This window comes from Ranitomeya variabilis, chromosome 2 (genome assembly GCF_051348905.1).
Source record: "Ranitomeya variabilis isolate aRanVar5 chromosome 2, aRanVar5.hap1, whole genome shotgun sequence".
NCBI lineage: Eukaryota > Metazoa > Chordata > Amphibia > Anura > Dendrobatidae > Ranitomeya > Ranitomeya variabilis.
Window position 1 is genome coordinate 1,063,091,065 of NC_135233.1, and position 12,075 is coordinate 1,063,103,139.

General features: G+C 44.2%; 1 protein-coding gene across 1 annotated transcript in view; it reads left to right on the plus strand.

Moving 5' to 3' along the window:
• LOC143808645 (WD repeat and coiled-coil-containing protein-like) overlaps positions 1–10,830 on the plus strand; it is a 33,428-nt gene extending 22,598 nt beyond the window's left edge. The window contains exons 2-3 of the mRNA XM_077291528.1: positions 9,139–9,253; positions 10,103–10,830. Coding sequence (XP_077147643.1) covers positions 9,139–9,253; positions 10,103–10,236 — 249 coding nt within the window. The 3' untranslated portion in view covers positions 10,237–10,830. The remainder of the gene's footprint in view (positions 1–9,138; positions 9,254–10,102) is intronic.
• The last annotated feature ends 1,245 nt before the right edge of the window (positions 10,831–12,075 follow it).

The window sequence follows — 12,075 nt, forward strand, 5'->3', positions numbered from 1 at the left end:
GCCTGAGGATACGCAGCCTGAGGTAGCCTCAGGGACGCCCACACTGCGGGGTTCGGCCTTGGCAGGGCCACCGATGGGACGACCCCCTCCGCCGATGTCCGCGGAGTGTGCGGCTGCAGCCGAGACCCGACAGCTGGCACGCCGCCTAAAGGTTGACACCCGTGTGCTAGCTCGGATGGGGCAGCCAACAGAAATCCGCCTGTCCCCAGTGTCCCTTGCTCCTTCCCACCTGGCCGCATCCAAAGATACACCACCGACGCCGGACTTGAAAATAATCCCGGATGCGGAACACTACCGGCGTCCGATGGCAGCCTGGCGGAGCCGGCCCCAGCCCGCTGAGCAGATTGACCTGGTAAGCCCCCCAGAGATCCCACCGTCGCACTGGGGTGTAGTGGTGGCCTTCAATCCCCAGTCTGGACGGGGAATAATCCAGGAGATCGGGGAGCCACTACAGGTCCGTGTGGATCGGATAGAGGTGGAACCAAGCAGCGGGAGGTTTGATTGCAACTTAGAGCCAGGTGATGCTGTCACCTACACGCGGTGGAGGAGGGCCGCGGGTGAGACGGGCTGGATAGCCCGAGGCGTGCAGCGATGCGTTGCCCTCCAGGCTGCTGCAGGAGCACCTGAAGACGATACTCCGGCGAGGAAAGCTGCAGAGCCCGGTCCCGCGGAACCATCAGAAGCTCGACCTCACCGTGCCCCGGGGGAACGTGTACGGTTACCGACCAAGAGGATCTCCCAGCGGGGGATTCTGGCACTGCTGGGACCGGAACGACGCCCTGGCTCACCAGAACGATCTGTTGGTTTGGTGAGGCCGGAGAGAAGACCCCCCGCCACATCTCAACGGTAAAGTAATACCACTGAAAAATGTACATAGTTACTGTTCTTCCAAGTTGCTGCTAAACCCGTTTAGGGTTAAAGGTGACCCCTTGTTGACCCGGGGCCACTATTGTTGTTCTCAAAGTTTTGCACAAGTTTAAAAAAAAAAACTGCAGAAATCATGAACTGCGCATGATTCAAACTCTCCCTTGTAAAAAGTTGCACCTTCTTAAAGGTGCTCCCTACTGGTTTTAGCCAAAAGACACTTTGCGAAGATTCCTTCTCTACTGGTTTTAGTTAAAGACACTTTGCGAAGAAACCTTTCCTACTAGTCCTAGTTAAAGACACTTTGTGAAGATCCCGGGCTGGAAATTTGCATAAGACTGGTAGGCTGAGAAGACGAGCTACCTCAGAAAGACTTGGTCCCCTCTTAAAGGGGATGTGACGAAGTAAATTTGAAAGAGATACTGTTACCGAACAGTAATGTGATAATGATGCCTTGAAAAAGAAAATGTAACTGTTTTACATGCCGAGTTATATGTGTTGAAGTTGTTGAAATGTGAAATCTGAATAATGTTTTGTAGAAAGGAAAGATGCAGAGAGCCCGTAGGGGTAGATGTAGAAGCCTGCATAGTTGAAAGTAAAAGAAGTAATAATGAAGGTGAGGATAGAAGGTAAACCCCGCGTCCCCATTGAAAAGTTACTTTGTTACTAAGGACAGAGAGTGAACCCGTAGGGGTTAGAGAGTGAGTCCTTAAAGGAGCCGAGTAGAGCGGGCTCAGAGTTCTTTAAATGAAAGGAATGTTATGTCTATACTGTGTATAGTAGCGAAAGGCAGTAGGCCCTGGCTGAACAGGGCGGTCCTGTAAAAGAAAGGAGAGGCAGTAGGTCTGGTGCCGTAGGGACAGGCGGTCCTGCAGGTTCACAAGAAGGAGAATGTAAAGTTGAAATGCCTTATAATGTGATTATAGGAAGGCCTTTGATAGACTAAGAGTGTGAGTTTCTTAAAGGCAATGTTAAGTTATTGTTCCAAAAATTGCACTAAGTAGAATACCCGGTTGGGTAACAGAAGTTATTTATGCTCTGTAATTTATAATGTTGATTATGTTTGTAACGTTAAAAGTGTCCTCACCTCCCATAAAGGGAAGCTTACTTAAGTATACTTACTGTTATTTGCACTCAACAAAATTGTATGTCTTTTTGCTAACCTGTATTGTTGTTTTTCTTCCCAGTCCCGGAGTACTGTGTTTAACCAGGGGGGAGTGCAGCGCCCCAGAGTCCTGGTCGTTGCAGTATCATGGCTCAGCCACTAAGGGGGGCCATGGTGCGTTCGATGGCACTGAAGGAGTTCTCTGAGCAGGTATCACAGTCACCAATACATTTCACAGCTGGGCCTCCGGGGGGAGCTAAGGGTGCTATTCATTAGGCCACTCCCCACCATAGTGGGTAAACTGGGGGTCAGGCAGGAAGTTAGAGAGAACGCTGACGGGATTGAACGGAGCAACACCCTGTGGCAGGGGGTGTTGTGAAGGGAGAGACTGTAGGGTCTCTGCCAGGGGTGGGATCCTGGCAGAGGCTTGGCATTGAAAGAATGTAACGGGTCCGCGCAGGCTCCTGGAAGCGGCGGGACTCAAGAAAGGACTAGAAGCGAGATAGATTGTGCTGAGTGAGAAACGAAGTCAAGCGAAAGGAGATACCAGTGAGGGTTGTGCTGAAAGAGGCAGCACCTTACTGAGGCGCACTACCGGTGGCCGGAACGCCGAGGAGGTAAAGAGTTTCAAGCCATACCTCAGACCTACGGCAGGGCAGTTAGCTTTAGGCGGACTGTCTCACGCATCACCCAGGAAGGCAAAGGGGGGTACCAACAGGAGAGGGGCGCAGATAGAGTCCCGGAAGATCTCCGAGCCTCCCCGTCATACGGGTGCGTTCCTACCATAGTATCTGGAGGGACGAGGAAGATCTTTGCGAATCAAGTTGTTGTGAGGGAACACGAGAAACAGACACAACAGTTGTGGGGTACTTTCCGTAAGCACAGCAGGGAAGGACTGCAACACATAGCGCTAGAAGGAAGGCACCGATTTCCACCTGCAAGGAGAGCTCTGGAAGTGCCATTGGACCGGCCGGACTTGCGCAGCCTGGTGAGCCGTATTCTGGACTGAGGACCCAGAGAGCTTCAGTAAAGAGGTAAAGAGACTGCAACCTGGTGTCCTCGTTATTTACCGCGACCTGCACCCCACAACTGCACCGCTACACCGTTACTACACCACTTATTGCACCGGACGTCCCCCACTGACAGACAGGGCCACGGACCGGGTCTAGCCACCGTGACAACCCCAGGTCTGAGACCTAGAGGCCCGGCTCCGGGTACCCCTCGGCCCTGCGGCGGTGTGGGGGCGCTCCACCAGCTTCTGTCATCATCTTCACAATTTTTTTTGCTTTTGTCCTTGGGTTGATATTCACATGTCGGACCAAAGCACGTTGATCTCTGGGACACAGAACCCGTCTCCTTCCTGAGCAGTATGATGGCTGGACATTCCCATCTTGTTTGTACTTGCATACAATTTTTTATACAGATGAACAAGGTACCTTCAGGTATCTTGAAATTGTACCCAAGGATGAGCCAGATTTGTGCAAGTCCACAATTCTCTTCCTGATATCTTGGCTGATTTCTTGAGACTTTCCCATGATGCTACACAAAGAAGTGGTGTGTTTTAGGTGTGCATTAAAATACATCCACAGGTGGATGTATCAGAAGCTTCCAAACACATGACATCATCATATGGCCAGTCCAGAATTGTCTACATAGTAATCTTAACCCCTTCCTGACATCTGACGTACTATCCCGTCGAGGTGGGGTGGGCCCGTATGACCACCGACGGGATAGTACGTCATACGCGATCGGCCGCGCTCACAGGGGGAGCGCGGCCGATCGCGGCCGGGTGTCAGCTGCATATCGCAGCTGACATCCGGCACTATGTGCCAGGAGCGGTCACGGACCGCCCCCGGCACATTAACCCCCGGCACACCGCGATCAAACATGATCGCGGTGTACCGGCGGTATAGGGAAGCATCGCGCAGGGAGTGGGCTCCCTGCGGGCTTCCCTGAGACCCCCGGAGCAACGCGATGTGATCGCGTTGCTCCGAGGGTCTCCTACCTCCCTCCTCGCCGCAGGTCCCGGATCCAAGATGGCCGCGGCATCCGGGTCCTGCAGGGAGGGAGGTGGCTTACCGAGTGTCTGCTCAGAGCAGACACTTGGTAAGCCTGCAGCCCTGCACAGCAGATCGTTGATCTGGCAGAGTGCTGTGCACACTGCCAGATCAATGATCTGTGATGTCCCCCCCTGGGACAAAGTAAAAAAGTTAAAAAAAAAATCCCCACATGTGTAAAAAAATAAATAAAAAAAATATCCTAAATAAAGAAAAAAAAAAAAATATTATTCCCATAAATACATTTCTTTTGCTAAATAAAATAAAAAAAACAATAAAAGTACACATATTTAGTATCGCCGCGTCCGTAACGACCCAACCTATAAAACTGCCCCACTAGTTAACCCCTTCAGTAAACACCGTAAGAAAAAAAAAAAAAAACGAGGCAAAAAACAACGCTTTATTATCATACCGCCAAACAAAAAGTGGAATAACACGCGATCAAAAAGACTGATATAAATAACCATGGTACCGCTGAAAACGTCATCTTGTCCCGCAAAAAACGAGCCACCATACAGCATCATCAGCAAAAAAATAAAAAAGTTATAGTCCTGAGAATAAAGCGATACCAAAATAATTATTTTATCTATAAAATAGTTTTTATCGTATAAAAGCGCCGAAACATAAAAAAATGATATAAATGAGATATCGCTGTAATCGTACTGACCCGACGAATAAAACTGCTTTATCAATTTTACCAAACGCGGAACGGTATAAACGCCTCCCCCAAAAGAAATTCATGAATAGCTGGTTTTTGATCACTCTGCCTCACAAAAATCGGAATAAAAAGTGATCAAAAAATGTCACGTGTCCGAAAATGTTACCAATAAAAACGTCAACTCGTCCCACAAAAAACAAGATCTCACATGACTCTGTGGACTCAAATATGGAAAAATTACAGCTCTCAAAATTTGGTAACGCAAAAAATATTTTTTGCAATGAAAAGCGTCTTTCAGTGTGTGACGGCTGCCAATCATAAAAATCCGCTAAAAAACCCGCTATAAAAGTAAATCAAACCCCCCTTCATCACCCCCTTAGTTAGGGAAAAATTTAAAAATTTAAAAATGTATTTATTTCCATTTTCCGGTTAGGGTTAGGGCTAGAGTTAGGACTAGAGTTAGGACTAGAGTTAGGACTAGAGTTAGGACTAGAGTTAGGGCTAGAATTAGGGCTAGAGTTAGGGCTAGAGTTAGGGCTAGAGTTAGGGCTAGGGTTAGGGCAAGGGTTAGGGCTAGGGTTAGGGTTGGGGCTAGGGTTAGGGCTAGGGTTAGGGCTAGGGTTGGGGCTAGGGTTAGGGCTAGGGTTAGGGCTAGGGTTGGGGCTAGGGTTAGGGCTAGGGTTAGGGCTAGGGTTGGGGCTAGGGTTGGGGCTAGGGTTAGGGCTAGTGTTAGGGCTAGTGTTAGGGCTAGGGTTATTGCTAGGGTTAGGGCTAGGGTTGGGGCTAGGGTTAGGGCTACAGTTAGGGTTGGGGCTAAAGATAGGGTTAGGGTTTGGATTACATTTACGGTTGGGAATAGGGTTGGGTGTGTCTGGGTTAGAGGAGTGGTTAGGGTTACTGTTGGGATTAGGGTAAGGGGTGTGTTTGGATTAGGGTTTCAGTTATAATTGGGGGTTTCCACTGTTTAGGCACATCAGGGGCTCTCCAAACGGGACATGGCATCCGATCTGAATTCCAGCCAATTCTGCGTTGAAAAAGGAAAACAGTGCTCCTTCCCTTCAGAGCTCTCCCGTGTGCCCAAACAGGGGTTTACCCCAACATATGGGGTATCAGCGTACTCAGGACAAATTGGACATCATCTTTTGGGGTCCAAGTTCTCCTGCTACCCTTGGGAAAATACAAAACTGGGGGCCAAAAAATAAGTTTTGTGGGAAAAAAAGATTTTTTATTTTCACGGCTCTGCGTTGTAAACTGTAGTGAAACACTTGGGGGTTCAAAGTTCTCACAACACATCTAGATAAGTTCCTTGGGGGGTCTAGTTTCCGATATGGGGTCACTTGTGGGGGGTTTGTACTGTTTGGGTACATCAGGGGCTCTGCAAATGCAACGTGACGCCTGCAGACCAATCCATTTAAGTCTGCATTCCAAATGGCGCTCCTTCCCTTCCGAGCTCTGTCATGCGCCTAAACAGTGGTTCCCCCCCACATATGGGGTATCAGCGTACTCAGGACAAATTGGACAACAACTTTTGGGGTCCAATTTATCCTGATACCCTTGTGAAAATACAAAACTGGGGGCTAAAAATCATTTTTGTGAAAAAAAAAAAGGAATTTTTATTTTCACGGCTCTGCGTTATAAACTGTAGTGAAACACTTGGGGGTTCAAAGTTCTCACAACACATCTAGATAAGTTCCTTGGGGGGTCTAGTTTCCAATATGGGGTCACTTGTGGGGGGTTTGTACTGTTTGGGTACATCAGGGGCTCTGCAAATGCAACGTGACGCCTGCAGACCAATCCATTTAAGTCTGCATTCCAAATGGCGCTCCTTCCCTTCCGAGCTCTGTCATGCGCCCAAACAGTGGTTCCCCCCCCACATATGGGGTATCAGCGTACTCAGGACAAATTGGACAACAACTTTTGGGGTCCAATTTATCCTGATACCCTTGTGAAAATACAAAACTGGGGGCTAAAAATCATTTTTGTGAAAAAAAAAAGAATTTTTATTTTCACGGCTCTGCGTTATAAACTGTAGTGAAACACTTGGGGGTTCAAAGCTATCAAAACACATCTAGATAAGTTCCTTAGGGGGTCTACTTTCCAAAATGGTGTCACTTGTGGGGGGTTTTAATGTTTAGGCACATCAGGGGCTCTCCAAACGCAACATGGCATCCCATCTTAATTCCAGTCAATTTTGCATTGAAAAGTAAAATGGCGCTCCTTCCCTTCCGAGCTCTGCTATGCGCCCAAACAGTGGTTTACCCCCACATATGGGGTATCGTCGTACTCAGGACAAATTGCACAACAACTTTTGTGGTCTAATTTCTTCTCTTACCCTTGGGGAAATAAAAAAATGGGGGCGAAAAGATCATTTTTGTGAAAAAATATGATTTTTTATTTTTACGGCTCTGCATTATAAACTTCTGTGAAGCACTTGTTGGGTCAAAGTGCTCAACACACATCTAGATAAGTTCCTTAAGGGGTCTACTTTCCAAAATGGTGTCACTTGTACAGGGTTTCAATTTTTAGGTACATCAGGGGCTCTCCAAACGCAACATGGCGTCCCATCTCAATTCCAGTCAATTTTGCATTGAAAAGTCAAATGGCGCTCCTTCCCTTCCGAGCTCTGCCCTGCGCCCAAACAATGGTTTACACCCACATATGGGGTATCAGCGTACTCAGGACAAATTGCACAACAATTTTTCGGGTCCAATTTCTTCTCTTACCCTTGTGAAAATAAAAAATTGGGGGCGAAAAGATAATTTTTGTGAAAAAATATGATTTTTTATTTTTACGGCTCTGCATTATAAACTTCTGTGAAGCACTTGTTGGGTCAAAGTGCTCAACACACATCTAGATAAGTTCCTTAAGGGGTCTACTTTCCAAAATGGTGTCACTTGTACAGGGTTTCAATTTTTAGGTACATCAGGGGCTCTCCAAACGCAACATGGCGTCCCATCTCAATTCCAGTCAATTTTGCATTGAAAAGTCAAATGGCGCTCCTTCCCTTCCGAGCTCTGCCCTGCGCCCAAACAATGGTTTACACCCATATATGGGGTATCAGCATACTCAGGACAAATTGCACAACAATTTTTCGGGTCCAATTTCTTCTCTTACCCTTGGGAAAATAAAAAATTGGGGGCGAAAAGATCATTTTTGTGAAAAAATATGATTTTTTATTTTTACGACTCTGCATTATAAACTTCTGTGAAGCACTTGTTGGGTCAAAGTGCTCACCACACATCTAGATAAGATCCTTAGGGGGTCTACTTTCCAAAATGGTGTCACTTGTGGGGGGTTTGAATGTTTAGGCACATCAGGGGCTCTCCAAATGCAACATGGCGTCCCATCTCAATTCCAGTCAATTTTGCATTGAAAAGTCAAATGGCGCTCCTTTCCTTCCGAGCTCTGCCATGCGCCCAAACAGTGGTTTACCCCCACATATGGGGTATCAGCGTACTCAGGACAAATTGTACAACAAATTTTGGGGTCTATTTTCTCCTGTTATCCTGGGTAAAATAAAACAAATTGGAGCTGAAATAAATTTTGTGTGAAAAAAAGTTAAATGTTTATTTTTATTTAAACATTCCAAAAATTCCTGTGAAACACCTGAAGGGTTAATAAACTTTTTGAAAGTGGTTTTGAGTACCTTGAGGGGTGCAGTTTTTAGAATGGTGTCACACTTGGGTATTTTCTATCATATAGACCCCTCAAAATGACTTCAAATGAGATGTGGTCCCTAAAAAAAAATGGTGTTGTAAAAATGAGAAATTGCTGGTCAACTTTTAACCCTTATAACTCCGTCACAAAAAAAAATTTTGGTTCCAAAATTGTGCTGATGTAAAGTAGACATGTGGGAAATGTTACTTATTAAGTATTTTGCGTGACATATGTCTGTGATTTAAGGGCATAAAAATTCAAAGTTGGAAAATTGCGAAATTTTCAAAATTTTCGCCAAATATTTGTTTTTTTCACAAATAAACGCAAGCTATATCGAAGACATTTTACCACTATCATGAAGTACAATATGTCACGAGAAAACAGTGTCTGAATCGCCAAGATCCGTTGAAGCGTTCCAGAGTTATAACCTCATAAAGGGACAGTGGTCAGAATTGTAAAAATTGGCCCGGTCATTAACGTGCAAACCACCCTTGGGGGTGAAGGGGTTAATGTATGTAAACTTTTGACATTGCAGTAAGTAATGAAAAATGCCTTAAAACATTCTCTCTTTCTCATTATTCTGTGATTTGGCAAATATTAATAATAATAATGGTAATCCTAATCGACCCAAAACGGGAAAGGTTTATTCTGATTTCACGTCAGATATTGAGAAAAACATGCATATGTGTCTTTTTATATAGTGTATGGAAACTTCTGGTTTCAACTGTATATACAAGCATACGTGGTATCATTTGGTGCTTTTTCGCTGATAACTTTATTTCTCTATTTATTCCAAGAACTCATCAAATTGTGAAGTAAATGAAGCCCGAGCTGTACTTCTGTGTCATGGAAAACTTCATCTGAGAACGTTACAGGAGATCTTCCACTTTAACACCATTGAAATGAAGTTTGGTAACATTTCTGATTATCGATTATTGGCTCAGAATTTGACAACTGCGTCTGTCTGTGTCGGGTATGTGCACACGATGCCTTTTAAACTCAGGCAAACCCACCAAGTTTTTCAAGCAGAAAACGCTTCTGGGAACTCTGCCTTTATTTCCTGAAGTGTCTTTTTTTGCGGGTCATTTCCTGAGCATTTTCTTCACAGTTTTGGTAGTCGGCATTTTTTTTTAGGGCATTGCCATGGTTTTTTGTGACATCTTTTTTACTGTAGGTTTTGAGTCGTTTTCTGCACCCTTGTGATTAATGCAGAAACCAAACACATTTTTTTTAAGCAAAAACAATGGCAAAATGCTCTAGAAGACATTCAGGCGCGGTCCTTTAAGCTTTCCCATTGACTTGTCCTGTAAAGTCTTCCAAGCGGAAAATGTCAGAAAAACGGACCGGTCGCTACTTGTAACCGCTTGGCATTTTTAGAAATCTCAAGCAGTTAAAAGATGTCCAAAAATCCTGAAAACAGGAACCGCAAGTCATTTTTACATAGAAATGCTTATGTTCATCCTTTTGAGTGTTTTCAGATAGGTTTTTCAGGAGGTTTCTGCAGCAGAGTCTGCATGAAAAAGACATTGTGTGCACATACCCTTAAAAGGGCTTTCCGTTTTTAGATAACCCCCGCAGATCGTAAAAAAAAACAAAAAACAGAATCTGCTTTAATCACCCTTTAATCTCAGTAGTCTTGAGGGCAACTTTTAAATTATATTTGCTTGAGATTTTTGGACCCTGGATATGTACAATTAACTGCACAAATAAAATCAATATATTTTCCAGGATCTCTCTAAAATACTTTGTTCTTATCTCTAGGTTCAAAATGGCTGATCCTCACTGAAGACGGAGAGGGCTTTGTCCCAGTTACCTTCAGAGCTAACCAAGAAGTTGTGATTAGAGAGGTAGCAGAAAACTCCGGAGATCCAACTCATGAACATATGGAGCCCTAGTGGGCCATGACCTACAATAGCAATCTGTTGTGATCACCATCTTTTATGCTACATGTCCAGTGCTATATTCAAGCATGCCCTGGGCTAAGATTTCTTGTACGTAATGCTGGGATGCTTTGTCATCAGAAGGAGCCCCAGCATCCAAACGTTCATTCAAGGGTCAAATAATGGGGCAGATGAGGGAATGGATAGAAGTTGGAGGAGTGTGTTGGAGGAAGGGGTATGGTCATTGAGGTTTGGATGTAGGGGTATGGTCATGGAGGCTTGGAGATAGGGGTATTGTCATGGAGGCTTGGAGATAGGGGTATGGTCATGGAGGCTTGGAGATAGTGGTATGGTCATGGAGGCTTGGAGGAAGGGGTATGGTCATGGAGGCTTGGAGGAATGGGTATGGTCATGGATATGGCATATACATATATTGTCTTGTGACTTAGCCAGTTCTAAGATTATGAAATTGATTTGGGAAGAACTTTAGCCTTCCTATTGTTATTCAATTATTTCCTCTGTCTTGACCTTTCTTAAAATATTTGTCCCATAATTTGTCAACCATGCTAAAATGTAACTTAAGTGAATAAATTGATTCTCTTCTTTGGATTCCTTTGTGTTTTTACAAAAAGTTATTATTAAAGGAGTTTTCCAGCAAAACTAAATCAAATAAATTATATTTAAATATACGTATTTCAAGAGTGAAGAATGGGGCTATATTTGAGTAATTACGGTAATTATTTATTTGAGTGACCACTCGACACTCAGTAAGACGCAATCTGAATGGGTTTCAACTCACAAACACCAGAGATGTTTTCCAGAAGGTATCGCCTGAGACAGACATTGCTCTTGATGCTCACGCTTAGGAGATTGTAGCTTTGTAGCAGTAATGCTGTCTATAAATTAAAATCGCTCTACATGGCGTGATATTGTAGAAACATTTAATTGTTGAGCACATAACAGTTATTACACTCACAAACAATTATTAAATAAAGGTATGTGACAAAAATGTTCTTGGCACAGCACTGAGTATTTATTCCCACATGGGGGTTTCACTTTTCTAGCTTTTTCAAAGGGCATAATTTCAGAAGAAGCTGTTTGTGAACTGAAACCGTTTGAAATTATATTCTACTGAGTGTTGAGCGGTTACGTGAAAAGTATTTTAAATATTTTTTATTATTGAGGAACTTTGTTTACAGGTTTTCTCTTTTAGATGAACTTCTCCACAAAAAGTATTTGGGGAATTTACACCTGTTTTTTTAATGCAATTTGTATGTAATTTTAATTTTGAACTTTTGTTTATTTTGTTATCTATTGCCCGGTTTTAGAATCTTTCTTTTTAGTGAAATTAGTAGTCAACCAGACCCCTTTACACATCACTCACAGTCTGAGGCTGGAAATACTGTTCCATGTTGACCACATGACTAGAAGAGTGCTGAATGGGACCCGAGATGCAGCGGCTAGGGGAGGAACTGCTGCTAATTACTTCAAAAGTGAATCTAGGTTTTCCTGCGCTGACGGCAAAATTTCAGCTATTACCAACTCCTATATACAGGTTGAGCGGTTTTAGAAGTTGTCATGTGACCACTCATATGCAGTTTGTGTACTTACGGTCTTGCTAAATCTCCCAATGTTTTGGGAAATGCTACAGGGCCCAACTTCATTGTGAGAAGCAGGAAGAGCATCTAGTTGGTACACGACGGTAAGTATCAAAATGAAATATAAGTGGTCATGTGATCACAACTGGTGCAGGCAAGCAGAACCAAATCATGACATTGAGTATATTTAAGGCTTGCCATGCTAAATTTTAAAATGAATGCTCCTAGCATAAATAAAGATGTATCAACCCTTAAC